General features: G+C 41.0%; 2 protein-coding genes and 1 long non-coding RNA gene across 5 annotated transcripts; 1 reads left to right on the forward strand and 2 right to left on the reverse strand.

Annotated features, from left to right (window-relative positions):
• Positions 1-15,556, reverse strand: LOC124032131 (CDK5 and ABL1 enzyme substrate 2-like). 3 transcript variants are annotated; one of them, XM_046344259.1, is made up of 9 exons: positions 14,981-15,556; positions 12,668-12,763; positions 7,326-7,403; positions 6,963-7,068; positions 6,716-6,887; positions 6,519-6,616; positions 6,148-6,254; positions 5,774-5,978; positions 1-2,531 (listed from the first exon to the last, which is right to left on the reverse strand). In XM_046344259.1, exons 1-9 carry the CDS (start codon positions 15,520-15,522, stop codon positions 2,391-2,393), a joined length of 1,545 nt encoding a protein of 514 aa, XP_046200215.1. In that variant the 5' UTR covers positions 15,523-15,556; the 3' UTR covers positions 1-2,390. The 3 variants fall into 3 exon arrangements, with proteins under 3 accessions (XP_046200215.1, XP_046200217.1, XP_046200216.1); XM_046344261.1 differs by having other exon boundaries at positions 1-2,561; positions 15,444-15,543; XM_046344260.1 differs by lacking the exon at positions 14,981-15,556 and adding an exon at positions 13,426-13,581 and having other exon boundaries at positions 1-2,561.
• LOC124032133 lies at positions 14,164-22,620 on the forward strand. The gene is made up of 3 exons (XR_006838209.1): positions 14,164-14,271; positions 17,277-17,393; positions 21,222-22,620. It is a non-coding gene; the product is annotated as an uncharacterized LOC124032133 (long non-coding RNA).
• On the reverse strand, positions 17,213-27,962 carry LOC124032130 (XK-related protein 7-like). The gene is made up of 3 exons (XM_046344258.1): positions 27,356-27,962; positions 20,191-20,390; positions 17,213-19,656 (listed from the first exon to the last, which is right to left on the reverse strand). Exons 1-3 carry the CDS (start codon positions 27,883-27,885, stop codon positions 18,698-18,700), a joined length of 1,689 nt encoding a protein of 562 aa, XP_046200214.1. The 5' UTR covers positions 27,886-27,962; the 3' UTR covers positions 17,213-18,697.
• Positions 27,963-27,999: the final 37 nt, after the last annotated feature.

Below are 27,999 nucleotides of genomic sequence, written 5' to 3' on the forward strand. Positions count from 1 at the left end.
TCCAGTTTGATTAAATATTTTATTAAAACTATTTACTAGCCGATTTGTTATTTAGAGCACTGAAGCGGTCTACCATTTCCCATCAGAATATATATTTAATGGAATGTAAAGACACCTACCCTCAATTGGGTGTTAAAATTATAACAAATTGATGCACACATGCTCAAATCAGAGCTTGAATCAACAACATTAAAATGTGTTCCCTGATATTGCAAACCAGAATATTGTGACTGTTTAGGATTTGGGCCTTGATAGACTAGTGACAGCTACACGTGCCAATGTGACCTGTAGCTTCCTGGCCTAAAAAAAAATTTATTTTTTTTAAACACTCCAGTCATGTGGTCTTAATGGTTAGAAAATGTTTAAATATATATTCTGATTTAAGAATTAAAAATATACTTTTACAAAATTGACACCATCCATGATCACATTTGTCAGAAGTTCTACCATTTCACATTCTAAACCAATTACATGAGGTGATTTAAGCATACATTTGCAAAACAAAGACATCCAGTCACACCACAGCAGAAACCTGCACATTACCGTACAAAACATTTTTTCCAAGATCACTCAAAGAACAATTTCACATTATGCAGAGTCCAATTTTCCATGATATTCACAGATACGGTGAAACACCAACAGCAATGAGTGAAATACAAGAGGGAATAATATCTGGATAGGACTGATACGTCATTTAACTCATGGTGGTTTTAGGCACTTCTTACTGTTTTGTCAAGTGGCATTATACAATGCAAATTAAGAGAAATACAAATACTGTAAATACACTTTTAGGACACAAATAACTGGTTTCTACCTGCTCTCATTCCAGAGTTTGTTTGATAAATCCCATGATCTCAGAATGATCAGTGGAAAATAAAGCATTTAATTCAAAGATATTTCCTGAGCTAAAATAAAATGACAACTGGCTTGTGGATGATCCAGTACTTTGAACAATATGGTAAGAATACTTATTGCAAATCCTGTACCTGGGTGTTGATATACAATACCAACCAAGTACTGATATGAAGTTTGACTGAACCATGCAACTTAACAAAACCATTCACAGCAGAAAAGTAATTTGTGAAATAGAACATCAGAGGCAGTTGATTGCACAGTGGTGATTTAAAGTCTACACAAGTAGACTGATTGCTAGCTACAGAACTGACATGATCAAAACTGTTGAGATTCCAAGCAAAGTTCTAAACAAATGATACAATAAAAACTGAGGATGAGAGTTCTGGGCTGGCCAGAGTGTCATCTCAATCACATGAGGCCTTTTAAGTCCAATGTGAATGAATAAATAGTAAGATCAACCAACACAAGCTATAATGAGCAAAGATACCAATACCAGGCACAATTTACACACAAAAAACATCTCTCTACCTTTGGACAGGGAATTACTTCAGGGCGTCTAAATTATTTCAAACTGATATGGCAACCATCAACATCACATAATGAGGACCTTATCAGACACATACTTTAAATAGAGTTTAAGTTAAAACTTCTTCCCACAGTTAGAAATGAAAGTACAGAGGATTAGAAGGAACAATCACCACCTTTAATGTGATCTGTGACATATATAACAAAGCACTGTCATGCATTTTGAATGCACTGCAAGTCTTAATCTGGTTTGATTTTTTGATTGTTTTTTAAAACTTTGAACAAGTCAACCCTCGGGAGATCTGTGCTCTCACCTTCAGTCATTAGCCCTCTTCTCACAAGCAACCAAACCAGTACGTACAATGGACACAAACAGATGCGTGTGCTGACAACTAAAACCATCTACATCTGTCATCTGATCACATGTAACCCTTCATTGCCACTCATCCGAGCACCAATGCCTTTAAGACCGAAAGAGCTAAACTAGAGAATAGTAAAAGTCCTCCGTGTTCTTTCAGACACCCCCATCGGGTTGCCATCCTACACTCAAGTTTTTGAGCTAATTTTTATCAAATATTTAAGGTGTACTTTTTGTACAAATAAACATGGTTTTGAACCCTTCTATGAAAAAAACATTCACATCAGAATGCCATATACCACCCAGAAAGAAGTTCAGAACAAGCTGACCCAACAAGAATCAAAACATAGAAAGAAAAAAAAAGTCCAACAGCTTTGCAGAAAATATTCTTAAAAATCCTTCATTCTATTACCAAGATATTATCATATCAAGTTATCAAGATATTGGATTGCATTCAACAAATAAATAGAGTACCTAAACTTTATTTTTATAAGGAGCATTGTAAGCTGGGCTGGCCTGCTACACCTGAACAGATTCTAGGGCAGAAGGTGCATCTCTCAAGGTGCTGATTCAGGATCAGCATTTCCAATCAATATCATCAGGACTTAAATATCAAAACTGTCACAGGCCAGTTCTCCGGGCCACCTCCAGTCTAGCCCTGCTGCACCAGCCTGCGGTAGTGCGGCATGACCTTGCTGTCAGGGAGGTAGAGCCCCATTTCCAAGGCAACCAGGACAGGGAACTCCAATGGAATCAACTCCCGGCGGTTTATACGAAAACGCTCCTCTAGCTTCTGCTCAACCACGGAGAAAGAGAAGGGGGGCTAAGAACGAGAAGACATCCTCCTACGTTACTGCCCAATGCTCTGATTACCGTAATAATTATATTATTTCAAGTGATCCTGACGTGAGAAAAATGATCCATACATTTTAAAACACACAAGGTACTGCATTTTAAATTCTTAAAATGTATGCAATGCTCAAATGGGTAGGTTGAATAATACAGTTGCATGTTAGGAGTGCTACTCGATTGGAAGTCGCTCTGGAGAAGAGCGTCTGCTAAATGACCAATATGTACAGTTGAAGTCGGAAGTTTACATACACCTTAGCCAAATACATTTAAACTCAGTTTTTCACAATTCCTGACATTTAATCCTAGTCAAAATTCCATGTCTTAGGTCACTTAAGATCACCACTTTATTTTAAGAATGTGAAATGTCAGAATAGTAGAGATAATTATTTTTACCTCCTGACAGAACTGGTGTAACTGAGTCAGGTTTGTAGGCCTCTTTGCACGCACACACTTTTTCAGTACTGCCCACAAATATTCTATAGGATTGAGGTCAGGGCTTGGTGATGGCCACTCCAATATCTTGACTTTGTTGTCCTTAAGCCATTCTTCCATAAGTTTGGAAGTATGCTTGTGGTCATTGTCCTTTTGGAAGACCCATTTGCGACCAAGCTTCAACATTCTGACTGATGTCTTGAGATGTTGCTTCAATATATCCATAATTTCATCCCTCATGAATTCATCTATTTTGTGAAGTGCACCAGTTCCACCTGCAGCAAAGCACCCCCACAACATGATGCTGGCACCCCCGTGCTTCACAGTTGGGATGGTGTTCTTCGGCATGCAAGCCTCCCCCTTTTTCATCCAAACATAACAATGGTCATTATGGCCAAACAGTTCTATTTTTGTTTCATCAGACCAGAGGACATTTATCCAAAAAGTAATCTTTGTCCCCATGTGCAGTTGCAAACCGTAGTCTGGCTATTTTATGGCGGTTTTGGAGCAATGGCTCTTCCTTGCTGAGCGGCCTTTCAGGTTATGTCAATATAGGACTCATTTCACTGTGGATATAGATATTTTTGTACCAGTTTCCTCCAGAATCTTCACAAGGTCCTTTACTGTTGTTCTGGGATTGATTTGCACTTTTAGCACCAAAGTACGTTCATCTAGGAGACAGGAAGGAGATGCGTTCTGAGTGGTATGACGATTGCGTGGTCCCATGGTGTTTATACAGATGAACGTGGTACCTTCAGGAGTTTGGAAATTGCTCCCAAGGATGAACCAGACAATATTTTCTGAGGTCTTGGCTGATTTCTTTTGATTTTCCCACGATGTCAAGCAAAGAGGTACTGAGTTTGAAGGTAGGCCTTGAAATACATCCACAGGTACACCTCAAATTGACTCAAATGATGTCAATTAACCTATCAGAATCTTCTAAAGCCATGACACCAATTTCTGATGACATCAATTTGTTTAAAGGCACAGTCAACTTAGTGTATAGTGGGGCAAAAAAATATTTAGTCAGCCACCAATTGTGCAAGTTCTCCCACTTAAAAAGATGAGAGAGGCCTGTAATTTTCATCATAGGTACACTTCAACTATGAGAAAATAAAAATCCAGAAAATCACATTGTAGGATTTTTAATGAATGTATTTGCAAATTATGGTAGAAAATAAGTATTTGGTCAATAACAAAAGTCTATTTCAATACTTTGTTATATACCCTTTGTTGGCAATGACAGAGTTCAAACATGTTCTGTAAGTCTTAAGGTTGACACACTGTTGCAGGTATTTTGGCCCATTCCTCCATGCAGATCTCCTCTAGAGCAGTGATGTTTTGGGGCTGTTGCTGGGCAACACAGACTTTCAACTCCCTCCAAAGATTTTCTATGGGGTTGAGATCTGGAGACTGACTAGGCCACTCCAGGACCTTGAAATGCTTCTTACAAAGCCACTCCTTCGTTGCCCGGGCAGTGTGTTTTGGATCATTGTCATGCTGAAAGACCCAGCCATGTTTAATCTTCAATGCCCTTGCTGATTGAAGGTTTTCACTCAAAATCTCACGATACATGGCCCCATTCATTCTTTCCTTTACACGGATCAGTCGTCCTGGTCCCTTTGCAGAAAAACAGCCCCAAAGCATGATATTTCCACCTCCATGCTTCACAGTAGGTATTGTGTTATTTGGATGCAACTCAGCATTCTTTGTCCTTCAAACACGACAAGTTCAGTTTTTACCAAAAAGTTATATTTCAGTTTCGTCTGACCATATGACATTCTCCCAAACTTCTTCTGGATCCTCCAAATGCTCTCTAGCAAACTTCAGATGGGCCTGGACATGTACTGGCTTAAGCAGGGGGACACGTCTGGCACTGCAGGATTTGAGTCCCTGGTGGCATAGTGTGTTACTGATGGTAGGCTTTGTTACTTTGGTCCCAGCTCTCTGCAGGTCATTCACTAGGTCCCCCCGTGTGGTTCTGGGAATTTTGCTCACCGTTCTTGTGATCATTTTTACCCCACGGGGTGAGATCTTGCGTGGAGCCCCAGATCGAGGGAGATTATCAGTGGTCTTGTATGTCTTCCATTTCCTAATAATTTACCTTACCTATTGCAGTTTCAGTCTTCCCAGCCTGGTGCAGGTCTACAATTTTTTTCTGGTGTCCTTTGACAGCTCTTTGGTCTTGGCCATAGTAGAGTTTGTAGTGTGACTGTTTGAGGTTGTGGACAGGTGTCTTTTATACTGATAAGTTCAAACAGGTGCCATTAATACAGGTAACGAGTAGAGGATAGAGGAGCCTCTTGAAGAAGAAGTTACATGTCTGTGAGAGCCAGAAATCTTGCTTGTTTGTAGGTGACCAAATATTTATTTTCCACCAAAATTTTCAAATACATTTTCTTATTTTGTCTGTCATAGTTGAAGGGTACCTATGATGAAAATTACAGGCCTCTCTCATCGTTTTAAGTGGGAGAACTTGCACAATTGGTGGCTGACTAAATACTTTTTTGCCCCCACTGTATGTAAACTTCTGACCTACTGGAATTGTGATACAGTGAGTTATGTGAAATAATCTGTCTGTAAACAATTGTGTCATGGACAAAGTAGATGTCCTAACCGACTTGCCAAGACTATAGTTTGTTAACAAGACATTTGTAGAGTGGTTGAAAAACGAGTTTTAATGACTCCAACCTAAGTGCATGTAAACTTCCGACTTCAACTGTACGTGTAAAAAAACACGACTTCACTCACGTCAATCAGCTGTCGGACCTCCTGCTTCTTCAGGTCACTGCTGATCTTGGCTGCCAGTAGGACGCAGGCTGCAGACACCAACTTCCTATTCTGCTTGTTCAGGCGGCCCTGCAGCACCAGTTTCTCAAAGTACACAAATGCCATGGCCACTGTGACCGGCTGCAAACTGCACTCCTCTCCCACCGCACGCATCTCCCACTTCAGGCTGTCAAACAGGAGGGAGGTTACAGGTTACACATGGGTGTGTATGGTAGGCAGAAATGAAGGATTTGCATATGTAAATGCATGGTTTGGAGACAAAGATACAAATGTGATTTTCAGAGATTGAAACAGACAGTAGACAAAAATGCACAACATGTTCATGCACCGTGCACCTTCTTATCTTGCTGAGGGTTAGTTTAATATAGGGGAACTTCTCCTTAAACGTCTCATTCATGTCTTTCTTCAGGTCCGACGGCTTTACATACTCAATAACAGTCGTCTGGAAGACAGGGAACAAGATAAATATGAGAACTTTGCTTTCATCCTATTCATAGAGATTGCATTATGATGGTGTTTACTATGTGCAGTTAAGTTTACTTGTCAATAAAATCCCTTACGATATGGATTGTTTTAAGTTGATAATGGTGCTACTGAACAAAATCCGAGCATTCTGGATTGTCAGTGTGTCATGTGATGTATTGTCTAGTCACAAAGTAATGTGGTGAGGTGTATGTAACATGTATAATGTTACAGGAATGCTTACCACATATGATGAGAATATAAGAACTCTCTTGTGTCTCCCGCAAGGCCACTGAGGGTCACTGAGTAGGTAGGGATCATAGTCTGCCAGGTCTTCTATATCTGTAAAAATGATATTAAATGAGAAGACAGTAATATTGCAAAAACAATTTTCCAAAGAGAGAATGCATGTAACCTGTATTCTAGTGAAGTGGAGCGTACTCAGGTCCTGTCCTATGGTGCTGTTGAGTCGAGACGGGGTGGTGTAGTTCTTCTGGCCGTTGCATTGGTAACGTGACAGGGGGGTCTGTGTTGTGCTGGGCTCTAGTGCTCCACTGCTCTTCGGTCTCACCAAGGCATTAGTGGGGAAAAGTAACTGGGCGTACGATACCGTCTGATGAGGAAAGAGGCGTTTACAAACACAAAGCACAGACAGGCAGTGTGCAATTACTCTCCAGTTCAACCTTACCTTTCCATATGCACCTAGCTCCACCCCCAGGCCCTCCAGGCCAGGGAACAGGTCAGATGCCACCCCAGAGGACAGCTGTAGTTTGTGCGCCTCCAACTTTGGGTCACTGGGTGTGCAGAAAGAATATACTCAAGTCACCATCATGCCTCGTAAAATGTATGAATGCATGACTAAGTCACTTGGATAAAAGTGTCTGCTAATTGGCATACATTATATAATTATTATGCAGCTCCACATTAAAACCTGTGATCATCATAACGCAACTCCTTTCCTGATTCAGGACACACGAGAGGATGGCTGGGTCATATAGTGAGACAGAGGGATAGAGGTGGGCTGTAGTTGGTTAGGGCTATGTGTCTGTACCTGGGGTGAATACGCTCTCCATAGGGCAGCACTGAGAAAGCAGCACATAGAGACCGCTTGGCACAAATCATCATGATCCTGCAGGATACAGATAGCAAGTACAAGCACACAGAACATTCGCAGTGTCAGTCTACACAAACAACAGCTACAGTCACATACTAAACGGGTCGGGTCGCCCACAAGGGAACATACTGTATTGCAGCCCAAACATATAATTGAAATACATTTTTAAAGGGTTAATGACCTTAGATTTGAGTATCTGGGCTACAGTTTTAAAAATCCTAAATAACCAAAAATGTCTCACTGGTGTTACTACTCCTACTGGTGGCACGTTATCCTAATGTAAAAAGAAAAATCATATTAGTTGATTTAGAATGGAAAGCCTTTTTAAATTTAAATGTATGTAGTGCCCAAATCCCACCACAATTCAAGAATGCCCCAAACTACAGTTAACTACAGCATTAGTAATGCACTTATTAGTACAATGTGTATGGTGCCTTCGGAAAGCATTCAGACCACTACTTTTCAAAACAGTTTGTTACATTACAGCCTTATTATTAAATGGATTAAATAAAACAATTTCCTCAGCAATCTACACACAATACCCCATAATGACAAAGTGAAAACAGGTTAAGACATCTTTGCAAATGTATTAAAACCAAAAATCAGAAATACCTTACATAAGTATTCAGACCCTGCTATGAGACTCGAAAATAAGCTCAGGTGCCTCCCGTTTCCATTGAACATCGTTGAGATGTTTCTCATGGTCTGAGAGTCCTTTAGGTGCCTTTTGGCAAACTCCAAGTGAACGGTCATGTGTTTTTTACTGAGTGGCTTTTGTCTGGTAACTCTACCATAAAGACCTGATTGGTGGAGTGCTGCTGAGATGAGGAACTCTGGAGCTCTGTCAGAGTGACCATGGGGTTCTTGGTCACCTCCCTGACCAAGGCCCTTCTCTCCAGATTGCTTAGTTTTCCTAGACCTGACCGCCTGGCCAGAGTCTTGGTGGTTCTAAACTTCTTCCATTTAAGAATGATGGAGGCCACAGTTCTTGGAGCCATTCAATGCTGTAAAAATGTTTTGGTACCCTTCCCCAGATCTGTTCCCTGACAAAATCCTGTCTCGGAGTTCTACGGACAATTCCAAAATTTCTGCTCTGACATGCACTGTCAACTGTGGGACCTTATATTGACAGCTGTGTGCCTTTCCAAATCATGTCCATCAATTGAATTTACCACAGGTGGACTCCAATCAAGTTGTAAAACATCTCAAGGATGATCAATGGAAACAATGCACCTGATCTCAATATCAAGTCTCATAGTAAAAATAATATATAGCAACCCCAGGTGTAAAATAGTAAATAACGGCTACTTCTCAGAGAGTTTTTTTTAATTGTCAAGAGGAGTTAAACAAGGGTGTCCGCGGTCACCATATCTAGTCGTTATGGTCATCGAAATGCTAGCTATTAAAATCAGATACAACAACAGAGGATTATAAATCCAAGGCTTAAAAACAAAGGTGTCCATGTATGCCGATGACTCAAGTTATGTTAAATCCCTGCAACGTCTCATTAAAGATACCTTTTCTGTACTCTCTGGACTAAAACCTAATCATGATAAGTGTACAATATTACGTATTGGATCCTTAAAAATACAACTTTTACATTACCTTGCAGCTTACCTATAAAATGGGCTGATGGTGAAGTAGAGATACTCGGTATTCATATCACAAAACATATAAATAAGCTCTCCACTATGAATTTCAATAGAAAACTTGTAAAAATAGACAAGATCCTGCAACCTGTGGTGGATGAATCAGAATTAGTTGGGTAACATAAGTAATTAAGATGTCATATCTGCATTATATTCGTATGTGATATACTTTTTATTGGAATGTATTTCTAATAGACTCTAGTGTTGGCAGTTGCATTTCTTCCCTCAGATGTGGCTCAGTCACTTGGGGCCCAGCGAGGGGAGAGGTCAGGCTTGTCTTTTAAATGTCGCTGGTGCTATGCAGAATATCAGAACAGGTAGAGGACAGGATGGAACATTGTCTTCATATGTGAATGTATCTGTTAAACCATGTGAAGGGATGGCGTGATTAAGGGGGAACCAATTACTTGTCTCCACAATGTCTGTGCAAGTCACTCCCTTCTTTTGCATTGGGGTGTAGGGCAGTGTCTGGAACCATTTTATGTCCTCTCTGAAGTTGTACTTATTCTGGAATAGTGTATGACCTAGAGGTTCACTCTCCTCAGTGAGCTTGTCCAGGAATGTGGTCAAGAGGGGGTTTACTTGAGATGTTAGAGTTGACAATTGATTTATGCCATTGGATGAGATGGTGTTTTTGTGCTATGAAGTACCAGGAACAAGATTAGAACCTCGTCTTAGGGACCAAACTGAATGATAATTTATAGTGAATGTTATCTGGCTAAGGAATACTCCTTTCTCAATTATAAAGTCCCTTTGTGAACTGTTCCTAAGATCTGTGGTTCATCATGTAGGTTGAGAGGGGTGTATCTTGTCTGTAAAAGATCTTAGGATCTGTACTTTTCTGTTGGTACTTTCAAATGATTCATTAGAGATGGCGCATCATTGAAAGTCAAATTGTTATTGCAAAGCTCTTATTATTAAAGATGTAGTTTAAGTATAACTCTGACTGGTGTGTGAAGTTTGTAACTCTCCTCATTTGGTAAAAGCAGAAGCCACCACAAACCATGGAGAGGTAAATACCTGTCTATTTATGGATTAACTCCTTCGTCATATCTCAGTTTACTCACTTAATTATGGCGCTGCCTACTCCTGATGATTCGTTTTTCAAATCATATGAGCAAAAAATATTTTGCTTTATCTGGGACGCTAAACCAGACAAAATAAAACGAGCCTATCTATATAATGAATATCAATTGGGTGGGTTGAGATTATTAAATATAAAAGCACTAAATCTCTCTAAAAGCTTCACTCATTCAAAAGTTTAACCCTAAATGGTTCTCAAGTAGATTAATAAGAAAAGCTCATCCATTGTTTAAAAATTGCCTTTGTGCAGATTGCCATGTCTTTTTTTCAATTAATTGAAAGTTAGATACTTTTTCAAAGTGTGTCTTTTTCAAACAAGCATTGCAGAGTTGGCTACAATTTCATCCCCCTGGAAAGATAGAACAAATATTACAACAAATATTATGGCTGAACTCAAATGTGCTGGTTGATAAAATACCTGTATTTATGGGAAAGATGTTTGAAAAGGGTATTTTGTTCTTAAATTATATTGTAATGGTATGTCCTTCATGGAGTTATCAGAATTGTACGGGAAGGTCTGCTCAATCCAAGAGAACAACCAATTGATTACAGCATTGCCCCAAAAATGGAGGAGGCGGGTGGCAGCGGGGGGAGTTAGGGAACTGGTCTGTCTGCCTGATATAAAGGATCAAACCTGGCAGAGGAATAAAAATAGCATAAATAGGAATGTATACCAGTTTCATTTGAGGACCAGGATGTTGACAACTGTGCCATACAGATTGCAAAATAGTTGGGAAGAGATTTGATGTACCGATTCCATGGTACAGGGTGTATGAGTTATTATATAAAACAACGCAAGATTCAAGACTTTGTGCTTTTCAGCTAAAATTATTATATAGAATTCTTGCCACCAACAAAATGTTTAATATTTGGGGCATAAAAATCATCAAAGCTCTGCAGATTTTGTTGTGAGGATATAGAATCAATAGATCATTTATTTTGGTATTGCCCTCAGGTAGCCTGTTTCTGGTCTCAGGTTCAGGAATGGATGAAAATACATTGCATTGATCTAAAATTGACCCTAGAAATAGTACTGTTAGGAGATCTGGAGAAACCGGGTCAGTCAATTACTAATACTCTTAGTAAACTTATTTATCTTCAACACGCAATCTGTAGAATCTATTCCATTAGATAGATTGAAATTGTATGTTAAATATCATAGCATAGTTGAAAGATAAATAAATAATTGTATCAATTTTAGAATAAGGCTGTAACGTATCAAAATGTAGAAAAATTCAAGGGGTCTGAATACTTTCTGAATGCACTGTTTATTAAGAGAGTTGGGCCAAATGTTATCATTTTGAATATTGTTCTAATTGTAGACATTCAGTACATCACATTATTAATATAACACACGTAACGTTAAAGCTGGAATCCTTAACAGTGAAAGTGACACGTCTGTTTGCAATATTACAACTGCAAACAAAGGACACATTTGTTTCCCCCTCGGACATCATTGCACACGCAATAGAACAGCAGCATATGCAATTCACGTAACTTTTTTTTTTAACCAAATCCACGCCGCTCCCAGTTCTGCTTCGTTAACAAAACAGGAACAATAACTACGGCTGTTGGGTGGTCAGTGGCGCAGTTTCCCCTCCTGCGGATACCATCTTTACTGGAGGTCTAACAGGACTGCCATTTCATTTTTAAGTGTCATGTAAATGCACCATAATGCTCTTTCTAGGCATTATATTCTACATGTAATGTTAATTGTGCGCCAACATGGCTGCAGTACCATGTAAATGCATTATGATATAGAAACCGCAATGTCCCATCTCTCTAAATACATCGCTCTGGTTATTGCAAAACATCTTATAACATGCCAGCAACATGCGATACTGTATTTGCATTTTGCACTAAGTTCAGGAAAACATGCAAAAACGACTATTGATGTGATATTGTCTATTATTAAGTAATTTTCAGGTAGTGCAAAATGAGAGGTCTTCTAAAACGGTTTGCCTTGTTGAAACAGATAAGTTTAGAAAAATGTGTGTCTTATCTTTGTGTCTCCAGGGAAACTTTTCTTTCTAAGACAACCTGACTAGGATGTAGCCCTATAAGCCTCACCCAGGTTCCTCATTCATAAAACACATTGAATAAGAGACTAAGTTAAACAGAGTGAGAATAGGTTGAGTGCAGCTTGAGTGTGATATGTAAGATGGGACTGAACTATGGGTTATTTTACTGTTAATGCCAGGGAGGGTTATATTTCCACAGGACACCTTTTTGGTGTTTTGATTTGATTAAATGCACTGTTGCAATCCACACAGTCGCTCTGTTACTCATTTAAGAGCGTTATCTAAGTTCCAGCAGGTCTCTTTGCAATCTTCTTCCCTCTTCTCTATAAAGCCTATGCTTATGAATGCAATTAATTTCCTGTATGTCATGGGTGACTACAATGCCATTTAGAATTACTTTTTTGATACCACTTGTTGAGCCTATAGAAGAATGCTTTATACATTTTGTTTTGGTTGTTCACTTCATTAGAATACACAGTTTACGCCACACATCTCCTGCACCCCCCGATCTACTACTTAAACTCACCTGCTGCCTCTCGTGTCGTACTGCCTCATATTCTTGATAAAGTGGACCTTCTTGGCCACCCTTGCAGGTTTTGGAGAGCCCGAATGATTCCGTGATCTAAGACAAAATGGAGAACACAAACATAATTGTCAATTAAACGTCAACATTAGTAATGTCTAATATCTGGACCAACAGGTAGCAACAGTACCATATAATTTGTCAGTGAGTTTTAGAATATAGAGGTAGACAAATAAGGAGGAAGAATTAACCATTTTCTTGAAATAATAAACTAAGGAAGACCTTAAAGATTAATTTACATGACATGTCTGAATAATAATGCCAAAATCACAATGTTGTGTGAGAGGGAGTTGAAGTAATATGTTTGTTTTTCTAAACATGTTCAGAGAGAACGATGGAGAGGTAAGATGCAGAGCAAGACAGATGTGGTGGCAGGAGAAGGTGAGATGATAACACAGGCCTGACAACAATTAATGTAATGTTTACACAATGCACAGCATTAGAGAATGATAAAATAAACAAACCAATACCAACTAAATATGTTTAATTTAGAACTAAATAGTTTAATTTAGTGATGAGTTGTGCAGCACTTGTAGCTGAGGAAGGCTTAGCTGTTTTTAGAAACATCTGCTAAATATGTGTATGTGACCAATACAATTTGATTGCTAGTATCTTACACACTAGCATTGCTAGGAATTAGCTTGTAAAAAACGAATAGTCCTCAGAAGCGAGAAGTTAAATAAAATTCAATTTCAACTTACTCCGAGTCTGTCCTGCCGATTGCCCATAGGGTTGGTCCTTATGCAGGGGGGGAAAATCGAGAAGAAAAAAATCTAATAGAACATAAATTAAAGAGATTTCTCAAACATGGGTATTTTTTAGACCTACTTCCTCTGATAACCTCATGTCAAAATAAAAGTCCAGCACGTGCGCCAAACCTGCACAAAAAAAATTGTAGGGGACTTTTACTTTGACACGAGTAAGGAGAGAAACTTCATAGGTCTACAACAGACCCACGTGTGGAAATTCCGTTTAATTTTAAATTCAATTGTGTGTTCTCAAATTTCCCTCTGCACAAGGACCAGCTATACAGACAATGGACAGAATATTTTAACTTCTGGCGGACGATTCCGTTTTTTTGCAAGCCAATTTCCAGCAACCGTAGTGTGTAAATACTAGCGTTGCTATAAGCAGCTAAGCGATCGTCCAACTGTTCTCTTATATCAAGGCAGGGTTGAATGTTGATAACTGGGCGCCGATTTGCTCGTAACATTGAGTTTGCCAGCAGTCAGTACTTGAAAAAAGTTCAATTCTGAAACGCTTACCTGTAGGCCTACAGTACGTATGTTTGTCCTGTACAATCGCGGGCCTTCCTTGCTGTGCTAAAATTCCTATTTATTTTATAAAAACGTAAACAATACCTACTTTTTCTCACATTTGTGTTGCTGACGTAGCGTCCTCGATGTAAGCGGAGATACAATTGGCACATGAGCATTCGCGCAACCCAAATTAGGAAAAGGTCGGTGGTTGTATTTGATAAGGGTTTATTAAACGTGTGAATTTCGGATCCCGCGGAAGGAACGCAGTTGTACATAAAACGGGTACAGGTAAGCGTTTTCAGAATTGATATTTGTACATGTATCGACTGATGATAAAGGTTGTTGCTAGTAAATCGCGCGACCAATTTCCCCCTGCATAAGGACCAACCCTATGGACAATCTGCAGGGCAGACTCGCAGTAAATTGAATTGTATTTAACCTCGCCTTTGACGGGCTATTTAGTTTTTTATACAAGCCAATTACTAGCAATACTAGTGCGTAAGATACTAGCTTTGCTAAAAGGAGCTAAGCGTTCCTCAGCTACAAGTACTGCACAACTTATTGAATCAACTCAACTCCGCCTTTATACTAGAACAGAGTTGAGCGTTTCTCAGCTACATTTGTCGCTGCAGAGTTTTTTTAAAGGACTTTGACAGGGAAATATTTTTTTCCAATGTGGCAGCTGACAATTAAGACGTGTTCTAATGATTGCTTTGAGAAATAGATTTAAATAACTAAAATTGACGTAAGGTCTAGTCTGTGGCCATTTGCGTTACCGTAGATTTCTATATTGAAATGAAATATGCGGAAGTAAATAAACCACATTTATAAATCAGGCCTATTCTGTCAAACTTTGAAACAGCCAATGTTGGTTACAATGAATACAACAGCAGAGTGAGTAACACCTAACGTTAGTCGTGACTGATGGTTATGACATTAATCCATTATTTTTTACCACCCTATAATACAAACGTAGTAGCTAGATACTATTTCCCACCTTTGTGTATCCCCCGGAACGGAATTCTGAGTCTGGAGCACAAATGATGATTTGGCACTTGGATTGAATGTCTGAGGTCCAGAGGTGGGGGACAGATGGGTATCTGGTGGGACCATGGGGTCAACTCCCTCAAAAAACACCTCACTACACCGCACAGCAGTACTTGAGCCCGTGTCTGTAGACAAGACCAAATTAGGAGGGACTGGGCTCAGTCCACTGATCCCCGCCACAGTAGGAGCAGCGCCACCGGCCAAGGAGGGTGCCACAAGGGAGACGGTTCCGTAGACACTCGCTGAGAAAAGAGGGTGTCCAGTCGCCTGTGCCCCGGTGGCGTCTCGACTTTGGAGCTCGGCGGCCTCCCTTTGACCGTGGTTTCCATTGCTGAGATGATACAAAGGCCTTCCGTCTAAAGATATGTTGTTGAGGAACAAAAGAGCCGCCTGTCTCCGTCGTGAATCCTTACCTTTTCGCAGGTGTTCTTTGTGTGATTTTGCAGTATTACTGCCTGTTGTACATTGACGGCCGAAAACAGCAGCCGCCATTCTAGTATAATAGAACGATTGTGCTCGTTGAGGAATGAATTTAGCCGGCGAGAGGACCTCTCCACGCCCACCATAAGCTGATTGGTTCAAACGTATCATTATTGAAATAAGTACGGTTTGGTTTTAGGGGATTGGCTGTGAGTTGATGGCGATGCATTGTAACAACTGATTGATACATTATTCGGTTCGTTTTGCGCGGGCTGGTGTCCCGGGTTAGCGGAGTTGTTAATTTAGGACCATTCCATTGGTCCTTAAGTGAAATAGCCATCCACCCGGGGCACCGGGCTATGCAAAACGAACTCCACCAATGTAACAACAGATAATAATATATTGTAACGGATAGATGCATAATAGTCAAGGTATTGTAATTACGTTCGACCCTATGCATTTAATCAGCAAAACATTGGACATCTTTTAATAGATTTGTCTATTAACTATGGTCCTACTAATTTCATCCTAATCACCAATTTATTGTATGGGGATCTGTTACTTAATAATAGCCTGCTTTACCCAGAAGGTTGGTGATGATTTATATTGAATAACATTGTGCTGCAGAGAAGCAAAAATATGTACATTTGGCCCTATTCTCCAGAATTTTGGATATGAGATTAAATGTTTCATATATATCTGTTTTACTGTTTAGATATCACTTTGTGTATCCCGTCCCCCCATTTTGAATAAGTTTTATTTGGAACAATGAAATTATAGTATCTTAAAGTAGTCAAAAGTTTAGTATTTGGTCCCATATTCCTAGCACGCAATAACTATGTCAAGCTTGTGACTCTACAAACTGTTGTTGGAAGCATTTGCAGTTTGTTTTGGTTGTGTTTCGGATAATGTCTTGCCCAGTAGGAACTGAATGGTAAATAATGTATTGTGTCATTTTGGAGTCACTTTTATTTGAAATAAGAATAGAATATGTTTCTGAACACTTCTACATTAATGTGGATTCTCCCATGATTATGGATAATCATGAATGAATCCTGAATAATGATGAGTGAGAAATGCTAACCTCCCCTGTTATTGGTAATGGTGAGAGGTTAGCATTTTTTGAAGGGGACTAGAGACATAAAGTGCTTTAATTTCTAAACAGTAAAACCGGTGTGTATGAGAATTCCCTCACATAAAAGGTGACATTCCGTACTGTCACTTCATATGAAACATTTTATTTATTTCAAATACAAAATTCTGGAGTATAGAGCCAAATGTACACATTTTTGCTTCACTGTCCAAATTAATACAGATGGGAGTGTATATGATATGGGAATGGCTGTTAAGTGAACCACTTTCAGTTGAAAATTATGATGATAAAAAATGTAATAATTTTGTGTAGACAGCTTCACCTGACCCAATGACCTCTGCCTGGGCTCAGGTGCCAGCAGCCAGCGGGGTATTGTTTCATAATCCACTGATCTACTTATATATGAGACATGATTTAGCTTTTTACCACTGAACAGTCTAATCAGAATAATCTGTCACTTTAGCAGAATGATTAGATGGATCTGTCTGTTTCTTCCTATCTGTTTGATTGTCTGCTTCACATTTAAACTATTGTATTTGGATAACTGCATTTACCTGACCTGAAATCCGGATTTATGTTTTGGATAATTGGCCATATTTTGGATAACTGTGGTTGCATTTGGTTTCTGAAAACCACACATTGAAAGAATGAATTGGTCATGGAGAAGGTAAACACATTGCTCTTTATTTTCCCAACAACAACATAATGAAAGTCTCTGTTATTTTTTCTGCAGTCACCAGCAACAGGTCTGGCTTGACCAGTTTAAGGCTTTCATTCTGGTATGTGTATTTGAGGTACAGCCCACCCAAACCAGAATGGTTTGATGGATGAATCCAGACCACTGTATAAGGTAAGTTGTGGTGTTTATAAACAGACTCAACAGGTAGCACCAACGTGGAGCCGTGGCATCATAGTTCTGTGGCTGTGTTGAAGGTTCTGTGTGGAGATAATGTATTCATCTTAGTGCTAGCGGGATAATTGAGTTACCTGGACAGCATTTAAGAACTAAAGCTTAATCTTTCTACAACACAATATCATATGAACCCCAATGTACAACATACAAATGTGCACGAACACGCGCACGCATACACCTCATATACAAATGCTCCCAGTTTCAACCTTGTTTCCACTTCTTAGCCACATAAGGTTTCTGTCTTGTTCTTCTGGATTTAAAGTTGATACAATGTACTCCATTTTTAGTGTTAGACAGAACATTTCTTTATGGAGCAATGACCACCTAGATACACACGAAGCACACACTGTATCATCATCATGAAGATTGAAAGATATCTAAACTATTTTCTACAGGGCAACCAGAGTCCAGACAAGTTAGACAAAATACAGCAATCCATGGTACTGCAATCCTGCACATTCAGTATCCAGCCTCATGTTTATTATACTACACAAATGGTGTCATAATACCACACTAACTGTATGACAACAAAGTGTATTGAACATTCATCCCAATACATCTTCTCAATTTCTCTCTCTTTAGAAATTGTCCTATGGATTTTAGACCACTTATTAAGGCTTTGAGATTACTTCAACATGCATAAATAGCTATGACAAATCACACACAGCAGTCAAAATGTCCTGTTCCAGTAGCTCAATTAGACGGGTATGTATTAACCATGTGACATATCTACTGTTATGGTGTATAATCATAATAAATTAACAGAGGTATTGTCATAGGTATTCATGAATGTTTAGGTATTGTCTCTGATGGTATTTGCCTTGGCTTGAGAGGACATTATTTTGGAGCAAGTTCATTGAGGATGGTTTCCCTCTGATTGACAGCTATCCAGCTCCTCTTTCTGTGTCCCTCTGCACTTTCACTGATCTCTGACCCCTGGCCCATAACTCTCCCTGTACCATCCCCCTAACCGGAGAAATTATACTGACACGGCACCAAAATACAAACCTCACGTGGTCACCTACTTAGGCCACATCAGACATCGTCTTTCTATCCCAGACATTTGATGTGAAACCCTTTCCATGCACTCCCCCTCTCCCAGCCAGTGTATTCTTGATGCTTTACAGCACAGAGCGGGACTAGAGCAGAACTGATCCTCAGAGAGAGTTAGTCAGCTGTGTGCCACTGTGGGGCTTTGCCGGCTGGATGATAGCCAGTTGAGTAACTGTACTCTAAGCGGTTCACACTGTGGTCTCATACTCCATCACCTCTGTGGCTGAGCCCAGACAGCGGTACTGGATCCTTGGTGTGACCGGAGCAGCAGCCTCGAGCACCAGAATGGTTTTGCGCAGACGGCGGTCGATGAAGTGGGCATCCCAGGCAGGGTACTTCTTCCTTGGCAAGTCTATACGGATGACTGGCCCTTCTGTCCTAGGGATGAGGGGTGGGAGATTTGGCTTGGCTCCTCTTTTAAGTGTTCGTACCAGAAACACATCTGCATTAGCCCCTCCCATCTGCTCACGGTCTCCCCCTTTAGTCCTCTGCAGAGTCCTGGGGGGGCTCGCTACTACATCTGGAGGAAGAGAGGAAGCTGGGGAAAGGCAGGACGCCACTGCTATCTCCTCCGGTACCCCCCATAACCACCCTGAGATAGGACCGTCAGGGTGCAGCAGGCAGTAGTAGACTAACATAAAGAAGGTGCCCAGAGCGTAGCTACTGGCCACCATACACACTATGATCAGGGCACTGAAGTCAGAGGTATGTGGGCCACGGTACACATACCAGAATGTGGTGAGTGCCACATTCTCAATGAATACAACCACACTGTAGATGAGCATACGGCAGCGTGTGCGCCCCTCCCTCACGCTGAACCAACAGAAAACATACACTATGCCGACCATCATGTTATAGATGACCTCCTCCCATTTGGACATGCAGAAGTCTGTTTCGCCTTGAATGATCCAGAATGTCATGATGCACCAATGGGCCACGATGAAGATACCGAAGTAGAGCTGGAATACGGAGGCGAACAGGGCGAAGGCCATCGTACGGGCTCCGATGGTAAACAGGTGCCACAGGATTTGCACACTGACAGCCTTGTAGGACATGGGCAGCTTATCGTCCCGGGAGTCCCTTAGAACCTTCTGGTAGGAGGCGATCATCCAGGACAGGGACACCAGCGAGGCAGAGGCTGAGAGGCCTGGAGAAAGAGGGAGAGGCAGGGAGAAAGAATAATTAAGATTGAGTCTGTGTGAATCAGAAGACTCTATTAAGGAATTCTTTAGAGCAGGTATGGGCAACTTTGATGGGAGTGGGGGCCACAAAAATATATGAACTCATCCTTAGTGGCTCTGTGTGAAGGGATTTTTTTGTTGTTGTAAAATTAAGAATGGTGACTAACTGCATGGATTGAAAATCTAGCAGTTGTGACTATGTGAGGTCATTATATGGGGGAGTTTGAGAGGGTGATTATCATTAGTGAGTGATAAGGTAAAGGACTTACAGGAGCAATTAGAGTTAAGTACCTTGCTCAAAGGCACATCAGATTTTTCACCTAGTCGGCTCAGGGATTCAAACCAGCGACCTTTCGGTTAATGGCCCAATGTTCTTAAACGCTAGGATGCCGGCCATCAATGTGAAGGTCACAGTGGATTGTATGGGGTAGTTTGAGATGGTGATGTCACTGGTAATTATTAAGGTTCAGGTCAGTATTTGTGTTCAGACCGTGACTCACCCTGCAACGGGAGGACCTGGCTGGCCTGGACCATGATGCTTAGCTGCAGGACCAGCTGGGGGGCGCTCTTCAGGAACGACTCCAACAGACGCAGCATGCTGATGTCCGCACTCTCAAACATCATGCGCCAGTAGAAGTGACGTCTCTCGTGGTCCCCACGCCAGCGACTCTGCACCCCCAAGTACAGGGCATGGACATACCTGTGAAACATCAGAGGGGAGGTGGGGGGATAGGGACAAAGAGGGAAAGGCATGAGTATGATATTAGAATTATATCATAATTTGTGCGAGAGAAGAATCTCCAGCTATCGAGAGACGCTCCATATCAATCTGTTTCATCCACATGCCAGCACCATCCCAAGACAGATGGCTCATTGCAGCCTCAGTCCAGCCTCATTCTAGCAACTGAACATCAAACTCTCCAGACAGCCTGGGGACTGTCACTCCATCCAGACAGAATAACTGGTAATGGTATGTCATCTCTTGGTAGAGTGCCACTGAGGAGGTCTGGTCACTTCATCCTTTCCTCTCCGGGCTACAGAAGTGATTGCTTTGACAATATAAAATTATACTTTCTCATTTGACCTCTCTAAATGTAGTGAAATGCAGGGACTGTTTTTGTTACTTTATTACCTCCGTCTGCTTTTGTGAAAGAGAAGTGTTTCTCTGTGATGGCTAGAGGGATGATGGGATCATGGGACAGAAGAGAGCTCTACACTACAGTATCTCAACGAGCCCAGTGAACAAGGAGTTAGTATAACAGTTTTTGTTCTGGTTTCCTCTGTCATATACACATGTCATATACACACAGTACACACATAATTGTATGCTATAGTTGCCCACTAATGATTATGCTCATTCAAAGTAATCCAAAAGCATCCTGTTCTAGGACTCCTAACCAACTGTGCTATTTATTTTTACTTATTTTGTACATAATGTTGCTGCTACCATCTCTTATGACCAAAAAGAGCTTATTTTCCATTTAAAAAATATATATATTTAACTTTTACCCCTTTTTCTCCCCAATTTCAGGGTATCCAATTGGTAGTTACAGTCTTGTCTCGTCGCTGCAACTCCCATACGAACTCGGGAGAGGCGCAGGTCGAGAGCCGCGCGTCCTTCCAGTCAAGATGCACTGCTTCTTGACACAACGCCCGCTTAACTGGGAAGTCAGCCGCACCAATGTATCGGAGGAAACACAGTACACCTGGCGACCGTGTCAGCGTGCATTGTGCCCAGCCCGCCACAGGAGTCGCTAATGGGAAAAAAGCATCCCTGCTGGTCAAACGCTCCACTAACCCAGAAGACCCTGGGCCAATTGTGCGCCGCCCCATGGGTCTCCCGGTCGTGACAGAGCCTGGACTCGAACCAGGAGCTCTAGTGGCACAGCTAGCACTGTGATTCAGTGCCTTCGACCACTGCACCACTCGGGAAGCCACCCAAACAGAGCTTCTGGACATCAGAACAGAGATTACTCACCTCGAACTGGATGAAGATTCTTTCTTTAATGAGTCTGACGCGAAAGTTATACTGCTTTCCCGAGACCAGGCCCAAATCCCCGTCATTCGCGTGAAGAAAAGACTGAGTTACCGGGGGCGGAGGTCGGGGTGCCTTGTGAGAATTCATTGGCAAGTGGGTAAACCACCACTACCTTCCGTCCTATTGGCCAACGTTTTCACTGGTAAATAAACTGGATGATCTATGATCAAGACTATCCTACCAACGGGACATTAAAAACTGTAATATCTCATGTTTTACGAGTCATGGCTGAGCGACGACATGGATAAAATAGAACTGGCTGGGTTTTCCGTGCATTGGCAGGACAGAGCAGCTACGTCTGGTAAGACGAGGGGCGGGGGTGTACAAGACTAAGACTAAGATTGATACAAGACTAAGATTGAATCCTATTACACCGGCTCTGACACTCGTCGGATGTGGCAGGGCTTGCAAACTATTACGGACTACAAAGGGAAACCCAGCCGTGAGCTGCCCAGTGACGCGAGCCTACCAGACGAGCTAAATGGCAAGCAACACTGAAGCATGCATGAGAGCACCAGCTGTTCGGGAGGACTGTGTGGTCCCGCTCTCCATTGCCATTGTGAGCAAGACCTTTAAACATCACAAGGCCACAGAGCCAGGTGGATCTCCAGGACGTGTACTCGGAGCATGCTTAGACCAACTGGCAAGTGTCTTCACTGACATTTTCAACTTCTCCCTAATAATTCCACCACATCTACAGTTGAAGTCGGAAGTAGGAAGCTCCCCACAAAAGGTTTGTGAACATGCCTGCTATCAAATACATTTAATTCAATTATACAGATGAAGTAGGAAGTTTACATAAACTTAGGTTGGAGTCATTAAAACTCATTTTTCAACCACTCCACAAATTTCTTGTTAACAAACTATAGTTTTGGCAAGTGTGGTTAGGACATTTACTTTGTACATGACACAAGTAATTTTTCCAACAATAGTTTACAGACAGATTATTAAACTTATAATTCACTGTATCACAATTCCAGTGGGTCAGAAGTGTACAAATACTAAGTTGACAGTGCCTTTAAAAAGCTTGGAAAATTCCAGAAAATTATGTCATGGCTTTAGAAGCTTTTGATAGGCTAATTGACATCATTTGAGTTGGAGGTGTACCCGTGGATGTATTTCAAGTCCTACCTTCAAACTCCGTGCCTCTTTGCTTGATATCAGCCAAGATCTCAGAAAAAAATTGTAGACCTCCACAAGTCTGGTTCATCCTTCGAAGCAATTTCCAAACGCCTGAAGGTACCACGTTCATCTGTACAAACAATAGTACGCAAGTATAAACACCATGGGACCGTCATACCCCTCAGGAAGGAGACGCATTCTGTCTCCTAGAGATGAAGGTACTTTGGTGCGTAAAGTGCAAATCAATCCCAGAACAGCAGCAAAGGACCTTGTGAAGATGCTGGAGGAAACATGTACAAAAGTATCTATATCCACAGTAAAACGAGTCCTATATCGACATAACCTGAAAGGCCGCTCAGCAAGGAAGAAGCCATTGCTCCAAAACCGCCATAAAAAGCTAGACTATGGTTTGCAACTGCACATGGAGAGAAAGATCATACTTTTTGGAGAAATGTCCTCTGGTCTGATGAAACAAAAATAGAACTGCTTGGCCATAATGACCACCATTATGTTTGGAGGAAAAAGGGGGAGGCTTGCAAGCCAAAGAACACCATCCCATCCGTGAAGCACGGAGGTGGAAGCATCAGGTTGTGGGGGTGCTTTGCTGCAGGAGGGACTGGTGCACTTCACAAAATAGATGGCATCATGAGGGAGAAATTATGTGGATATATTGAAGCAACATTTCAAGATGTTAGTCAGGAAGTTAAAGCTTGGTCGGAAATGGGTCTTCCAAATGGACAATGACCCCAAGCATACTTCCAAAGTTGTGTCAAAATAGCTTAAGGACAACAAAGTCCAGGTATTAAATGTCAGGAATTGTGAAAAACTGAATTTAAATGTATTTGGCTAAGGTGTATGTAAACTTCCGACTTCAACTGTATGTGTGAGGAAACCATGAATAAGCCGTGCCATTATTCCGAATTTGAATTGTGTGCCCTCTTAAAACCTCTTAGATGCAAGGTCGCTTTTTAGCGGACCTGTGTGGTTCTGGTACCGGTTCTGTCTGACATTTTTGCTTATATATTGATATGTGGATACCATAGTGGATATCGAAATGGCTTGAATTGAGCGATAGCCCTGGTTCCCACATACACAGTAATATTTTTTCTGACCCCGTGTGACGTATGATGTGAAATCTGAAACCACTTGAAGCTGGGATGTCCCTCCTACCATTTCATTCGCTCTTCCGACTGTCCAACACTACATCACAGCCACTGACAAAGCACATGCCTGCAAGCATTAGGTCGTAGCGCAGCAGGAGGGAGTGGTTTCATCATGATAGCACATTCAGAGATCGATTTATATCCATTAATCAAAAATAAATAATCGATTTGAAACAAACCTTTTCTGTTTGCCACAGACGGACAATATTAACATGAGATGAAAGGTGAGTTCCTAGAGCTCTGTGATATGTTCACAAAGATGGGGGCAGAAGTTTTGATCAAGAGAGACCTTTAGAAAATATGCACATTTTTACATACAAATATGTATTTGCAGTTATAAGGCAGGTGAAATCTTATAGTTAGTCGTTTTATCATTTCATTATGCTATATTTAGAAAGTATATGTAATTTCAGGCCTTTTGTTGAATAGGAAATACATCATATCAAATATTTCATATTTTTATAATATTTGTACTGTGTACTTGAGCTTGTGTCCTCAATAGTGACTAAACCTCAGCAATTTATAATTATTTTTACCAGAAAGGTGAGATTTGATTTTCTTTGAGTATACAGCATTACTAGTTATTGTTTATGATAAATAATTACTTTTGGGGATTACATAGATTACATTTTCGATTACATTTATTAACTGGATAATATGCATGGATGAAATTTTGACATCCAAGCTAAGTAATACCCATATATATATTTATTACTGCCACTTTGGTGTTAGTTTTCTTCAATGAGTTGCTTACATTTTGCATCCTTCCATTCCATTTACATTTATTTCCTCTGCCAAGACCGTTTAAACAGTTCCTGAGGGTCTGAGTATTAGTGGATCATATTAGGCTAATGTTGTGCTTTTGGGACATGCAGTGGCATGTATTCATGGATGCAAAGGGAAGCCAGGCTTCCCTCTGTATGTGTACAGAGACACGACTTTGGTCCTGCGGTTTTACGTCCCTCCCCCATGCTTGCATCGTCCAATGGTCCCCCGCCCACTTCGCTTCCTTCATTAAAAATGTATGGGCTTCCAATGACCACGTTCACATGCGCACAGTATTTTGGATAGTGGCTCATATCCCACTTAAGGTCTTATTCGGGATTAGCTGTTTCAAATCAAAGTTTATTTATCACGTGCTCCAAATACAACAGGTGTAGGTAGACCTTACAGTGAAATGCTTTCTTATAGGCTCTAACCAATAGTGCAAAAATATATATTAGGTGAACAATAGGTAAGTAAAGAAATAAAACAACAGTAAAAAGACAGGCTATATACAGTAGCGAGGCTACATACAGACACCGGTTAGGCTGATTGAGATAGTAGGTACATGTAGATATGGTTAAAGTGACTATGCATATATGATGAACAGAGAGTAGCAGTAGCATAAAAGAGGGGTTGGCGGGACACAATGCAGATAGCCTGGTAGACCAATGTGCGGGAGCACTTGTTGGTCGGCCCAATGAGGTAGTATGTACATGAATGTATCGTTAAAGTGACTATGCATATATGATAAACAGAGAGTAGCAGCAACGTAAAAAGAGGGGTAGGGGGGCACACAATGCAAATAGTCCGGGTAGCCATTTGATTACCTGTTCAGGAGTCTTGGGGGTAAAAACTGTTGAACCTGTTAAGGCTTGGGGGTAAAAACTGTTGAGAAGCCTTTTTGTCCTAGACTTGGCACTCTGGTACCGCTTGCCATGCGGTAGCAGAGAGAACAGTCTATGACTGGGGTCTTTGACAGTTTTTAGGGGCTTCCTCTGACACCACCTGGTGTAGATGTCCTGGATGGCAGGCAGCTCTAACCACTAGGCTACCTGCCACCCCTGTATCAATGAATGAACTGAATATTCCTCAATTAAATTCATATGGGTTAAATGGAATAGTAACTGAAATGTGTATTCACTGTAGGCCTATAACCTCACATGTAGTATAATATCCTATTAACTCCTGCAGAATGATGCATTTTTTGCAGTGAAATGATACAATAAATGTTAATTTTGTCTTGGGAACTGGAGTTGAGAAATATTTGTTTATTTCAGCATCTGTTGAGAAAATGCAAGTGTAATATGTTATCTTTGACACTGTTATGCAAGCAGACACTATTTCAACCCCAAATATGCAACTAAAACAAACTGATGTCTTACCAGAAACATGTTTAATAGTTTTCTCAGATTTTAATTTCCCTAAAACCATTCGAACTGATGACATTTTGCACAGGACCAATCTTTCCACTGTTTTGGAGTTAGTGAGTTTTCTTCCCGGTCCCTAAAAGAAATATACAACTTTACTGGTGTTCATTTTTATTACTAATGTATTAATTATATCAATGTAAAACATTATTCAGGTGAGAACTACTTTATTTTGTCTTCTGGTGCAAGAAGTTATGACAAAAGAGAAGCTGCATGTAACTATACTTAACAAACAAATGGTCTACCAAATGTCGGAAATTATCATTTGGAAATTATAATTTGGCCTACCAAATGTCGGAAATTATAATTTGGTCTACCAAATGTCGGAAATTATCATTTGGTCTACCAAATGTCGGAAATTATCATTTGGTCTACCAAATGTCGGAAATTATCATTTGGCCTACCAAATGTCGGAAATTATAAGCAGAAAGTTGTCTAAATTAAGGGTGAAAGTAGCCAGTAGGCTATAGTGTCCAGTACGGAGTATCAGCAAAATACATTATTATGGTGGATCCAACTGTGCAGGTAGCATACTTTTTAAAGTGATTTGTTTGACAATCAGATGAAAATATCATCACACAACACCAATGATATGCGAAACAGAGCTTGTGCAGACCCAGAAAAAAAACAGTAAATGAGATAAGATTTACATGCCAGTTTCCCGTCTAAAATCAGCATATCCCAGGCATTTTATACGTGTTTCTCAAAACTGAGATACGAGCCTTTTTCGGGTTATTGTAAACGGGATATGATGTTTGTGTCAACTACAAAACAGAATACTTGAGTATCCCTAATAATAACGGGATATTGGTGTGCATGTGAACGTTGTCATTGTTTCATCGACCCCAATGTGCTATGTGGACCTCTTGTGTAAATCTGAATACGAATTACTGAGAAGTGTGTAGGATAGGCGTAAATTCCTAAATTGGAATCGGCCCTATTGTGAATACAGTAGGCTTCTCTCTGGATGAGTTTAAATTCGTTTAACAATTAGGTCAAGATTGAGCTGTTAAAACGAACCCAGACATCGTAGTCTAGTAGGGCTACTAGGGCTTTTAGAATGCTTTGATCACCATCTTCGCAGAACCCTGTCACACACACGCTCAAGCCAGTACAGTATCCGTATATGAGAGAGCATGGGTGATCTTACCTCCAGACCTGTGCTAGCTGAAATATATGGATGAAGCATTGAAAGAGCCACATACAGGCTCTGCAGCAACCCCGGGCTCCTCCCATAGTGCCCGTCGTAGGCAATTTCCCGAACTCAGCATCGCGGCCAGCGCCCGTTTGATCGCTGTCCTTGGTGGTGAAATGGCTCTCGGCGCCCGATGCTGCGACCGCTGCTGCGGCTGTGTTACTGTCGTTGGTATCCGAATAATCATAGGCGAACCACCTAAAACTCAGCACCTGAACCACCACAGATGGGACGATCACGAAGACCAGTGTCAATGCAAACCACCAGTAGTTCCGGCTGAGGTAGTAATCCGCTGCCAGCCACAGGTCTGAGGCCCCGTCCGAAAAGAATACCAAAAGGGCACATAGCGTCCAGCTGCAATCGTGGAGTGAGTAGCGCTTCCTATCAGGGTGGCACGGAGGCGAACGTTGATCTGAACCGGGCAGACCCTCGGGCAGGATGTCATTTCGCAACGAGACGGGTGCACCATCAGATTTAGCGGCCATGTTTGTTGTAGAGAAGAGAGTGGGTAAGGGAGATGGGGAAATTATGGAAGGGAGGAGGGGGTCGCGTATGTGTGTGAATGCATGCATGTGTGGGGGAGAAAGGAAGGGAGGAAT

Source organism: Oncorhynchus gorbuscha, linkage group LG03 (assembly GCF_021184085.1).
Source record: "Oncorhynchus gorbuscha isolate QuinsamMale2020 ecotype Even-year linkage group LG03, OgorEven_v1.0, whole genome shotgun sequence".
NCBI classification, from domain to species: domain Eukaryota; kingdom Metazoa; phylum Chordata; class Actinopteri; order Salmoniformes; family Salmonidae; genus Oncorhynchus; species Oncorhynchus gorbuscha.